This window comes from Orcinus orca, chromosome 5 (assembly GCF_937001465.1).
Source record: "Orcinus orca chromosome 5, mOrcOrc1.1, whole genome shotgun sequence".
Lineage (NCBI taxonomy): Eukaryota > Metazoa > Chordata > Mammalia > Artiodactyla > Delphinidae > Orcinus > Orcinus orca.
Window position 1 is genome coordinate 30,458,428 of NC_064563.1, and position 13,151 is coordinate 30,471,578.

Sequence of the window (13,151 nt, forward strand, 5' to 3'; positions counted from 1 at the left end):
AAGTACCAGATGAAGTCAAGCTAATTCAGGTGTGAATTTGTCTGATGGCCTAGAGATTCTCCACTTCATTTGGTGTTTTTTTTTTTTTTTTTGCTGAACGCGGGCCTCTCACCGCCGTGGCCTCTCCTGTTGCGGAGCACAGACTCCGGACGCGCAGGCTCAGCGGCCATGGCTCACGGGCCCAGCCGCTCCGCGGCACGTGGGATCCTCCCGGACCGGGGCACGAACCCGCGTCCCCTGCATCGGCAGGCAGACTCCCAACCACTGCGCCACCAGGGAAGCCCTATTTGGTTTTTAATAAAACAAATTTTCAGTTTGAGCACAGAACTTAAAAATTGTGAATTAACCCTTATATAAAAATGCATCAGTTGTAGCCACTACAGCTATTGTCAAAAGTTACAGAGGCATTGGGACAAAACAGTATAGGACATACACAGATGAGTAAAGCGATGTTTGCTGCATTTATGGACCTGATAGCTTGTTGGGTAGATAGACACATACTCAGGTAAGTAAAATAAAAGGCACATTGGTATGTGCTGTAATGGTAAGGCAGACAGGATACTAACTGGGCGTGGCATAAGGAAAGCTTAGTTTCCACTGAGAAAGATGGGGATGACCAGAAAGACTTCATGAAGGAGGTAACTTGTAAACTAGATTATTAGGAACTGTAGAATTTTTTTTTAAAACACAATAAAAGGGCTCCCCTGGTGGCGCAGTGGTTGAGAGTCTGTCTGCCGATGCAGGGGACACGGGTTCGTGCCCTGGTCCGGGAAGATCCCACATGCTGTGGAGCAGCTGGGCCCTTGAGCCATGGCCGCTGGGCCTGCGCGTCCGGAGCCTGTGCTCCACGGTGGGAGAGGCCACAGCAGTGAGAGGCCCGCGTACCGCAAAAAAAAATAAAAATAAAAAAATAAAAGTTTAATAAGGTGTCCAGTTTACAAAATAAATCTATAAAAATCAATAGCTTTTGTTTTACACCAATAATAACCTAGCAGAAAATGTAATGGGAGGAAAATTCCATACACAGTCATAACAGTAAATATGCAATACCCAGGAACAGTTCTCCTGAGGTGTGTTGAAGTCCTAGACGAATGCTTTAAAATTTATTTGCAGACGGGAAGACATATCATGTTCCTTAAAGGGAGCAGTTGATGGTAGTTTGAATTTTGTGTGTTGTAATTCTCATTACATTTGTATTAATTTGTTCTGGCATCTGTATTCCCCATGATGCTGTAAGCTCAATGAAGCCAAAGACTCCGTGTCATTCCCTGCTGTGTTCTAGTGCATGTCCAAGAGGAATTGTAGAGTTTTAATAGACGTTAATGAGGAAAAGGGTATTCTAGTTAGAGAAATATGGTGTCTGGGAAACAAAACGTATTTGGGAGTGGCAAGTAGTCCAGGTAGTCCTAGAGGTCTGGAGCGTAGGGTGCACAAGGTGATGGTATCTTAGGAGACAGTATGGAAGGAAAGGTGTGCTGAAACTTTGAGGGGCTTCAACTCCAGGCTGAAGAGTTTAGGTTCTACTTTCTGTGTAGCAGGATTAAAAAAGCCCAGGATTTATGAGCAAAGAAATTAAACCCAGAGACAGACAAAATTAGTGATCGGTTTTAATAGTCTAGTTGGTAGATAACAGAGGTCTATAAAGAAAAAAGAAAGGAGAGAGATACTGCAGAGATGGACAGGAATTGTCTAGACTGACTGACTGTAGATGTTGAAAGAAGGAGAGCAGTCAAAGATAGCCAGATTTCAAGCTAGGTTTGGGGAATGGGGAAGGAGGATAATGGGTTCATTTACGAACATTAGGTACTTTATGTCAGCCACAGACAGATATCAGGCCTACAGTTAGAAAGGCTGAACTCCAGAGAACTTTAAAATTTAGAGAGAGAAAGAAGAGACAGAAGAGGAGTTACATTTGGGTGTCAGGCTAACCAAGGAACAAGTGTGTTTGAAGAAGGAGAGGGTGGTAAGAAGTGTTACATGCCACCTCATTGGTTTGTGTTTGCCTTCCCACTGTCTTATTTGCTCAGAATTCCTGGTAAGATAAGTCCTCTTTAAAAGTTTATTGAAGGTAGAGGTAACAGTCATTCAGGATGAATGAAGTTTGCTATGAAGGAAAAAGATAGAAATGGAATGGTAGCATGGGGGAAGGAAGGGGTGAGAGGGCTTGTGAAGTATATAAAGGAAATTAAAGCATATTTGCAGGATAATATGAAAGCTGGTACGTGTTGGGATGGGGAAAGTTGAAGAGGAAGGGTAATCCGGAAAGTTATGATATTAAAAGCACAGTTGGTTGAATTAGCTCTGAAAAAAAAAGTTTCCCAAGATAGGAGTGAAATACTATACATTCTTGCTTTAAAAAGAATAATATGTGAAAGTATAGTGTTATTTTATTTTTCTTTGAGGATTTTTTGAATTACAAAAGCAATATGTGCTTTTAGAAATTCAAACAGTATAAAAGTATGTAAAGTAAAATGTTATAGACCTGCTTACCCCTCCTAATTTCCACATCCCAGAGATACCACTTTTAACAGTTTGGTTTTTGTCCTTCCTAGTGTTTCACAGCAATAGTGCTGTTGGCTTTTGGGTGGGACCATTCTTCATTGTGTAGGGCATGATGAGCATTCATCATGTTCATCGATGAACTTTTAAGCATCGTCGCCCCCTCCCCAACTATTCAGTGTGACAACCAACACTGTCCCCTAGCTGTGGTATTACCCCTCAGCTAAGAACCCATAGAGTTCATTTTCAATACATATACAGATTCATTTATAACTATTTTCCTAAAAAAATAGAGTAATATTATACATTTTGCTATGCAACATTTTTAAACCTTATCAGTTCGCATTAGGATGTAGAAATTTACATTGTCTCTTCTCGTGCCTCTTCATTTTCTATAATATGGATGTGCCATTATTTATTTAACTTTTCCCTTGTTGACAAATATTTAGATTGTATCTGAGTTTTCACTCATAAATAATGGCGCATCAAGCAACTTCGTTCATCTTGAGTTACAGCCTTAGGCACGTATTTCTGTGGGAGTGATTGCTAGAGGTAGAACTGTTTGGACAATATGCATTTAATGTGTTGAGATTTAATGTCTGTGGTTATTTAAAAATATATACATTAAAATTAAAATATATGGCATAGTGTGATACTTACTTCTGGCAAAAATCACTTAAATTTTCTATAAATTTGCAGATAACATGTATGTTTATCACTGTAATTTGAAATTGTATAGAGAGAATAGTAAATGTTCCAATACCACATTTTGAAAATAATTCAACTTATCTGTTTTCTAGGTTGCTTTGCCTAATTGATTACTATGAATCTAAAATTAGAAAATTTCATAAACAAAGGTACGACTAGTCCTGTATTACAATTTTTAAAGTTATTATCGAGTCATGAATTACAACAAAAGTTTCTATGGGCTTTTGAAACAAATATACTTTGGAAATCTACCTGATATATGTGTAATTTACCTAATATGTTTAACTACAAATTTCTTTTTTTATAAAGATCTTCAAGACTGTACTTTACCACTTATGTTAAAGTATATTGTTGCATTTATATTAAAATATGTATATTTAATAATCACCAAAGTATCGGTCACAGAAGAAATAGTATTTTTCTTTTGTTGAAGTATTATAATTTGTTCTACTGATGTCATCTAACCACTAGATAGTTACTGAGTATATCCACAAAGTGTGTAGGGTTGGATTAGCTGCCTGCCAAAGTACAGCCTAATTAGTATGCAGATTTATATGAGATAAAGATTAAATGTCATAGTGAAAAATCAAGTATATAGAGTAAAACACAGTTGTCGCCTCTGATTAAAGAAATAATGGTAAAGTTTAAAAATAATGGTCTTTGACTAACCAAAAATAGCTGAAAGATATCTAAGGCCAAATAATCTAAAGTGCTTTAATATAGTCATTAAAACAGTGGCTATTCTGTTTCATTGTTTATAAATGGAACAGTTCTTTTAACAAATATTTGAGCACCTACTTTCTGCCAAGTTCTGTTTTTGTTACTGAACAGATAAAATAGATAAACTAGAATAAAGCAGATAAGTTCTCTGCTTTCATTAAGCATATCTGCTTTCATTAAGCGTACATTGTCTAGTATTCTTGCCCCAAGAGTACTGACTCCAGAAACTCAGTAGGACTGATGGCAGAGCTGTGCTGGTTGCTGATTCCTTCTAGCACCTTGGGGACTCTTAAAAAAGAGCGGGATGGAGGGAAGAAGGGAAGAAAGAAGTGAAAAAGGAAGGAAGGGAAGATGAGAAGAGAACAACTAATGATAGAGCAACTCCTTGCTTTGTTCTATTCAGAAAGTAGTATTATACCAATTAACTTCAGGGACCTTCTGATTTTCAAAACTGTGTCTTTTAGATGGTAGGCATAGTGTTAGATAGATTCTAGAGACAGGACAAAGTTTTGTTTGTTTGTTTATCTTGGCTGCATCACCTCTTCCTTGCAGCATACAGGATTTTTTTTTTTTTTTTTTTTTTGCGGCACACAGGCTCTTCGTTGAGGTGCGTGGGCTTCTCTTTAGTTGTGGCGTGCTGGGTTTTTTTCTCTCTTCAGTTGTATCGCGTGGGCTTCAGAGTACATGGGCTCTCTAGTTGAGGCACGCAGACTTAGCTGCCCTGCGGCATGTGGGATCTTAGTTCCCCCACTAGGGATCGAACCTGCGTCCCCTGCATTGGAAGGCTGATTGGATTCTTTACCACTGGACCACCAGGGAAGTCCCTAGGACAACGTTTTGAACACAATTCTTAGCTTCCAGGAGTTTGCAATCTAGTAAGGGAAATTAAATGTAAACACATTAATAGTTAAAAATAATATGAGACTTAAAAGACACTAAGGCATAATGTCACAATAGAGTAATTACTAAAAACTGTACAGACAGTAAGTAATACAGGAGTCGATAACAGGAGCAAATTTGTTTTAGATGGAGTAACCAGGAAAGCCATTACAAAGCAGATGGGGGTTGTGCTTGAGGTTGAAGAATAAGTAAAATTTGGGAAAGCAGAAAGGCAAAAAAACCCCACTGCTTGTATGCTTTGAGCAAAAGTTCATAGATGTAAGGGAGTAGACTTTTTTATGGTACTATAAGCCAGTTTGGCTGGGCTTCATACAGGACCAAGAGTGAGCTATAAATGAACAAAAAGACATCATTTGCCTTGGAAAGAAGGAAGGCGCTTTTTCCTTTGATACAGAAAAGCTGGTGATGAGGTTGTAGGTATGTGTATTAGGTGGGGTTCTAGAGAGAAACAGAACCAATAGAATGTACATTTATATGCAGAGAGATATTTATTTTAAAGGAGTTGGTTCATGCGATTGTGAAGCTGGCAAGTCTGAAATCTGTGAGGCTGGCATGCAGGCCAGAGACCCAGGGAAGAGTTGATGTTGCAGTGTTGAGGGTGAAGGCAACCTGAAGGCAGAATACCTCCCTTCTTGAAGATTTCAGTCTCTGCTCTTAAGGTCTTTAACTAATTGCACAAGGCCCACCCACATTATGAAGGGTAATCTGTTTTATTCAAAGTCTCTTGATTTAAATATCACATCTAAAGAATACCTTATGGCCATATCTAAACTGGTGTTTGACCAAGTAGCAGGGTACCATAGCCTAGCCTAAAATGAACAGTCATAGTATGTAAGAGTAAAGAGAAGGCAAATGAATAATTTCATTTGAGAGGTTGTAAACTGTTAAGCTTGCAGAATCAGGAAAATAATGAAAATGAGTAAAGCAGGTTAGGTGGGAACTGTGGCAAATTGGAGAGCTGTGTACCATCAGTCTCAAGGGGGCAGTTAAACTGTACACTCTGTGAGGAATGTGAGCCCACTGTAGCTAAATCTGCTTTTTTGAGAAGTTAGAATGTTAGGTTTATAAATGAAATCAGACTTTTAATGTTTGCAACTAAAACTCAGTGCTCTACAACATATTATACAGTCCAGGCTGAATATTATTTGAAACCTTTGCTCTATATCTTTAATAAATTGTAATCTGGATTCAGGACTTGGTTGACTTTTTTTCTGTAAAGGGCCAGACTGTATGTATTTAGGCATTTTAGTCTGTATAGTCTCACCACTGCTCAACTCTGCTGTTGTAGCATGAAATGAGCCATAGACAATAAGTAAATGAATTGGCATGGCTGTGTTCCGTAAAACATTAATTTAAAAAAGCCTGCTAGATGTAGCCCACAGGCAACAGTTTGCTGACCACCAATCTAGATGATGAAGAGAGAACATTTGGGATTTGTAGTAAGAGTAGAGAAGATTTAGTATAGCCATCATTGAAATGTCTTGTGTAGAATGTGGTGTGAGAGGTTGCCTCTGAAGTTGTGCAAACTGGCATTCTCTGACTAAAAATAATAAAAGGATTGAGGCCATTGGTGGGGGGTGGTGTTGAATCTGGTTGTCATGAATTTGTAGTGAAAATCTGGGATTGAGGAATGAGGACCTTGGAGGAAAGGAATTACTTTTTTGCTTAGCAATCCTGTCATCATTGGTCTAGCTGAAGTGAAATATAATACTTTGGCCGGTGCAAACTACGCTCAGGTCAGATACTTGGACTGAATGTCTCATTAAGGGAGAAGGATACAGGAAGAAAATAGGGGCTGCATTATACATAATGTTCTCACAGGTGGAAAATTAGAAGTCACTTATACTTTGCAGTGATGAAGAGTCTGCCCTGAGGAGAGTTTTTCATAGTTCATTGACTGAACAAAGTTTATCGGTCTTTTTTCTAAGAGTAAATACTAACTTGATAGATTGTAGGAACTTCAAGGTGGATTTTGAGATCTGCAAATAGGGTATTAGTATCACCTGAAGAAGCAGGAGTACTCTAAAAGGAGGGTGTAGAATTAACTGACAAGTATTATATTACTAAAAAAAGACGAAAGAGAAGGGAAAATGAAGGAAGATGGGCTGTGATTTGGAGGCCTAAGTGGGATAAACAGGAAGCACAGGAGGAGGACGTATACACCTGTAGAGCTAGGGGAGCAAGACCAAAGGAGGAAGACAGATGGGACATGGGCCTCTTGCAGAGGTAGAAGCCCTCTGTTTAACACTCACTTTTTTTTTTTTTTTTTTTTTTTTCGGTACGTGGGCCTCTCACTGTTGTGGCCTCTCCTGTTGCGGAGCGCAGGCTCAGCGGCCATGGCTCACGGGCCTAGCCTCTCTGTGGCATGTGGGATCTTCACAGACCAGGGCATGAACCCGTGTCCCCTGCATCGGCAGGCGGACTCTCAACCACTGCGACACCAGGGAAGCCCAAACACCCACTTTTTTTTTTTTGGGTTTTTTTTTTTTTTTTGCAGTACGTGGGCCTCTCACTGCCGTGGCCTCTCCCGTTGCGGAGCATAGGCTCCGGACGCGCAGGCTCAGCGGCCATGGCCCACGGGCCCAGCCGCTCCGCGGCATGTGGGATCTTCCCGGACCGGGGCACGAACCCGCGTCCCCTGCATCGGCAGGCGGACTCTCAACCACTGCGCCACCAGGGAAGCCCCAAACACCCACTTTTTAAAGGCAGTGTTGTCCAAAGTTTTTCTCATCATGAAACACAGAAAGTGATGTTTGTGTACCACACTGGGGTCTGTCCAGTTGTCCTGAGGGCTGAGAGAGATGAATATCTTGGCACCTTTGTAATCCCTTTGCACAGCACACCTATGGCACACCATCTGGACCCTCATTTTAGGGCGCAGGCTTGAGAAGGCCTCCAGAGAGCTCATGAAAGGCAGTTTCTGAATACTATGGACTGGTATTCCTTTCTGTCTCCATACATGAGAAAACTCAGGAAAAGCAAAGGAAGCTGCAATCAAGGCAGCAGATATTTGAATACAAGTGTTAAGCAGTTGGAAATCTTAGAAGACTGCAAACATGGTGTAACCTCTGAAATAGAGGAAAAGTAAATTTTAAAACGATAGGCTCTCAGCTATGTTGTTACTTTACCTACTTTTTTAAAAAAAATTTATTGAATTTATTTTTGGCTGCATTGGGTCTTCATTGCTGCACGCGGGCTTTCTCTAGTTGTGGCGAGCAGAGGCTACTCTTCGTTGCAGTGTGCAGACTTCTCATTGTGGTGGCTTCTCTTGTTGCGGAGCACAGGCTCTAGGCGTGTGGGCTTCAGTAGTTGTGGCTTGCGGGCTCTAGAGCGCAGGCTCAATAGTTGTGGCTCACGGGCTTAGCTGCTCCGCAGCATGTGGGATCTTCCCGGACCAGGGCTCGAACCCGTGTCCCCTGCATTGGCAGGTGGATTCTTAACCACTGCACCACCAGGGAAGCCCCTACCTACTTTTCTTTACCCAGAAATATATATCACTGTAGATTACTATATCACTATATGGTAATATAGATTAATATATCACTGTAGATTACATGGAATATATTGCTGGCTTTTTCTATTAGTATTTCCCTGGCTTGGTAGATAGATTAAAGAGCCAAGGAAAGTAACGTAGGAATAAAACCTACAGGCCTCAGATTGAATTTCTTCTGAGATGTCAGAGACATTTGGAAAGTTACCCCAAGGAAAATAGTTCTATAATGAATTAGTAAAGTGAAGTCCCCTTGTCTAATTCCATCCTTCTTTTTAGATAGAAATTTTTAAATTGGTCTTGGGAAATGGAGGCAGGTGGATTTGAGATTAACCTCTGACTGAACATGGTTTGGATTAGGGAAGAGAATAAAACACAGGATTTCTCTAGTTTTGCTCTTTCTCTCTACCCCTAAGGAGCACGATCTTCAACACTGGGTCCCTCCTGAGGCTTCTGGAGGCCACTGGAGAAAGGGTGGGAGGAATTTGGCTGTGGGGATCCCATGTCCAAATGAGAGTTTGTGGATGCTTAGAATTATGTTTTTACTTCAAGAAAACCACAAAATCTGTCAATGCTAAATAAAGAACTACAGGAAAAGAAAGTGAGGATTCTTTACTGAAACTCATTTCCCTTTAGGTCTGCATACATTTAAAATTGGTCTCCTCTACTATATTCATATATTAGGTTTCTCTTGAGAACAAGTATAGCCATAGTGGCAGGTATTTTAGAGTATATATAGGGAATGATGTGAGTGCATAGGCTTTGGAACCAGAGAGATTTCAATTTGAATCTCACTACTACTACTAACTATTTGCGTGACTTTGAGCAAGTTAAATAACTACTCAAACTCCTCACCTGTTAAATGTGAAATAGTTTGTATAAAACATCTATTTTAGTACTTGTTATATAGAGGCTACTCAGTCATCCTTATTTTAGTCATCTTTCCTAAAATGGTCATTTGTTCAAGGCTAGCATGTGTTTTAGAAGAAGGTCTGAGGGATATATTAGTACAGCTGTCTCGAATAGAAATGTAATGCAAGCCACATATATAATTTCGCATTTTCATGTAGCCAAGTTGAAAAGTAAAAAGAAACCAATGAAATACATTTTAATATATTTTATTTAATATCCAGGTTAACAGTACAGTTAGTCTTTGTAACCCTTCCATGGCTCAACCAATAAGCATTGGCAAAAAACACAAGATTGTTAAAGTCATTTTGTTTCAGTGGTTCTGCAAACTGGTATAGTATTTACACAGGTGCTGTATAATTTTAACAACTATATTCATGACACTGTCATAATCTGCTTCAGAAAACTGAGCACATTTCTAATATGTATTATACAGTATAACAAAGCAATGAGAAACATCAGTCTTTTGAACATTCCAGTAAATCTGGATTTTTGACGTTACAAAGCTAGAGCACCTTCCATTGTGGAAAAAAATGATTTTTTCATATCTAGCTGAAATTCTTCTTTGATAGATATGTAAAATTCAAAGACACACCATAAGTGTGATATTTTTATTTTAAGACCTCAAATTGTCAACATTTCTTGGTAAATCTGGAAGTCCTCTGAGACAGAACATTCCCAAAGTGTTAATTGAGATATGATTCATCTAAAGATAAAGAAACGTATTTGCAGTTTTTAAAATTAAATCAGTTCATCTTTGATGTTATAAGAAAGATCTTGTATTCTCCAGGCAGTTGTTCATGGGCTTAATTGAAGATCTTTCACTTTTTTATAAAAATAACTTTTGTTTTCTCATAATTTTCCAACAAAATTTCCATAACAAATAATTTGTTTCATGTAAGGACAGTTTCTGTTTTTGTGCAACACTTCAAAATGTTTTATAGGTGGCCAAAATTATAAGCTCAGATTTTGCTAAAAAATTATTTTAAAAGTTTTTGTTGTATGGTTAATTTTGGTTTTGGTGACTTTAATTCTTTTTTGACTGTTGAAAGGAAACTTCTTAATATGTTCATTATGTATTTGCTGAAAATGCGTCCTATCGTCATCTACTTTATTATCCTAAAAGATTTTTTATATAACAACTTTTTAAAATAACAGCTTTATTGAGATATAATTCACATGCCATAAAATTCACCATTTTAAAGCATACAATTCAATGATTTTTAGGATATTCACAGTGTGTCATCATCTCCACAGTCAATTTTAGAACATGTTCATCACCCCATTGAGAAACCCCGTTGGCAATCACTCCCCGCCCTGAGCCCCTACTCTGCTGCAACACAACATCACAAAATATACAATTCCATTTACATGGAATGTCCAGAATCTGCAAGTCCATAAAGACAGAAAGTAGATGAGTGGTTGCCTAGGAATTGGATTGTAGTGGAGTAGGGACTCAGGGCAGAGAGGAGATATGGGGAGTGATTGATAATGGGTATGGTATTTCTCAGTGGGGTGATGAACATGTTCTAAAATTGATTGTCGAGATGGTGACACAACTTTGTGAATATCCTAAAGGGATATCTCATTGTGGTTTTGATTTGTGTTCCCCTAAGGACTAATGATGACTGTCTTTTTATAGGCTTATTGTCCATTTGCATATCTGTTTTGGAGAAATGCCTACTCACATCCTTTGCCCATTTTTAAATTGACTTTTTTGTCTTTTATTGTTGAATTGTAAGAGTTCTTTATAGCAAATTATGGTAGCATTCATTAGGAAATTTGTGGCATACGTTCTTTCAGTCTCTTTTCTTTACTGTTCCAATTATTGTACTCTCAGATGTTATCATCTCCACTTGATTCTGTTAAAAATCTGTCCATAATTATTTTTTAAACTAAAAAAGTTTAGTTCTTATAATTAAAATAATAACTATATTAATTATCAATTATGATTTATATAGGCATCACCATAAATATAGTATCATAACAAACACCTTACAATGTTATATTGGTATATAGGAAAAAAAACATTCTAACTGAATCAGTCCTTTGATACTGACTAGACTGGTGGTGTGTTTGTATATAGTACTACAAACTACCCACGCACCCAGTGCACAGCTAGGCCACAACATTAATACCTTAACATGATGCATGGTAGTGGTATGTAGTCCTAAACAATAAAGTCGTGTTTAACAGAAGAATATTTTACACTGCTTCAGTTTTTAAATTTTAATTAAAATGAAATAGAATTGGGCTTCCCTGGTGGCGCAGTAGTTGAGAATCTGCCTGCCAATTCAGGGGACACGGGTTCGAGCCCTGGTCTGGGAAGATCCCACATGCCGCGGAGCGACTGGGCCCGTGAGCCACAACTACTGAGCCTGTGTGTCTGGAGCCTGTGCTTCGCAACAAGAGAGGCCACGACAGTGAGAGGCCCGCGCACCGCGATGAAGAGTGGCCCCCGCTCACCGCAACTAGAGAAAGCCCTCGCACAGAAACGAAGACCCAACACAGCCAAAAATAAATAAATAAATTTATTAAAAAAGAAAAAATGAAATAGAATCAAAAGTCTAGCTCTTCAGTTGCATTAGCTATATTTCAAGTGCTCATTGCCCGTGTGTACCTAGCGTTTACCGTATCAGACAGCCCTGTGTTAAGTGTATCAGGATTTTAAAAAACATTAATACTGATTTTCTAGTGCTTTATAGCTCACAGAATGCTTTGATATCTTTTTAACTTTTAACACCAATTCTGTGAGGTAGATGTGACAGAAATTATCAGATAATTAATTATCAGATTATTAATTAATTAATTGATAGATAAAATCAATTAATTAATAGATAAAATTAATTAATAGATAAAATTATCTATTTTATAGATGAGAAAACAAATTTTGAGAGACTGACCTACCCAAATAACACAACTGGTTAATGGTGATGTCAAGACTTGAATCAGGGACACTAAGTCTGTGGCCTTGTCCACTTATACTCTGCATTTTTTAAAAAAATAAATTTATTTATTTATTTTTGGCTGCATTGGGTCTTCGTTGCTGGGTCTTAGTTGCTGCACGCGGGCTTTCTCTAGTTGCGGCAAGCAGGGGCTAGTCTTCATTGCGGTGCGTGGGCTTCTTATTGCGGTGGCTTCTCTTGTTGTAGAGCTTGGGCTCTAGGTGCACATGCTTCAGTAGTTGTGGCACGCGGGCTCAGTAGTTGTGGCTCGTGGGCTCAGTAGTTTTGGCTTGTGGGCTCTAGAGCGCAGGCTCAATAGTTGTGGCACACAGGCTTAGTTGCTCCGCAGCATGTGGGATCTTCCCAGGTCAGAGCTCAAACCCGTGTCCTCTGCATTGGCAGGCAGATTCTCAACCACTGTGCCACCAGGGAAGTCCCTGCATTTTTTGATATAGATATTTTTGTGACCTAAAAGTACTAGAAGGAAAAAACAATATGCTTTGTTTATTCATTCAAGAAGTGTTTTTTCACCACCTCTTATGCCCCATATTCTTCTGGGCAGTGAGATACAATGGTGAACAAGACAAAGTTCTGGTCTTCATGGATCTTACCTTCCAATTAAGGCATTAGTGAACAAATATACACTATAGCACTAGGTAGTAAGTAGTATGTTCTAATATCATTTTCTGTGAGAATAAGTAGGAAATTTAGCTTAAATTTTAGTTCATGTTTAGGTTATCAAACGCTTATTGTGTTGATTTGATTTTTGTTAGCTAGATTTTTTTTTCATAAATACACTGCATGTATCTTTTCATAGGCAATATGAAGAAGATGAAAGTCAGTCAGAAGAAGACTACAGGAGTCTGAGTGCTTCACCCACTTATAAAGGCCTTCTAATGGTATGGGGACTATATGACTGATAAATACTTTTTTTATAAAGCAAAATGATAATCTAATCTCCCAGGAAAGTTAACTATATT

At 38.7% G+C, this 13,151-nt stretch overlaps 1 protein-coding gene and 1 long non-coding RNA gene across 7 annotated transcripts in view; both read left to right on the forward strand.

Moving 5' to 3' along the window:
• LOC125964464 (uncharacterized) overlaps positions 1 to 13,151 on the forward strand; it is a 129,445-nt gene that overhangs the window by 69,269 nt on the left and 47,025 nt on the right. The window lies entirely within an intron of this gene.
• CEP70 (centrosomal protein 70) overlaps positions 1 to 13,151 on the forward strand; it is an 80,059-nt gene that overhangs the window by 33,391 nt on the left and 33,517 nt on the right. For 5 of the 6 annotated variants that reach the window (XM_033404107.2, XM_049710096.1, XM_049710099.1 and 2 more), the window contains 2 exons: positions 3,300 to 3,356; positions 12,989 to 13,070. In XM_033404107.2, the coding sequence (XP_033259998.1) occupies positions 3,300 to 3,356; positions 12,989 to 13,070 (139 nt within the window). The remainder of the gene's footprint in view (positions 1 to 3,299; positions 3,357 to 12,988; positions 13,071 to 13,151) is intronic. The other variant, XM_049710097.1, reaches the window with a different exon arrangement.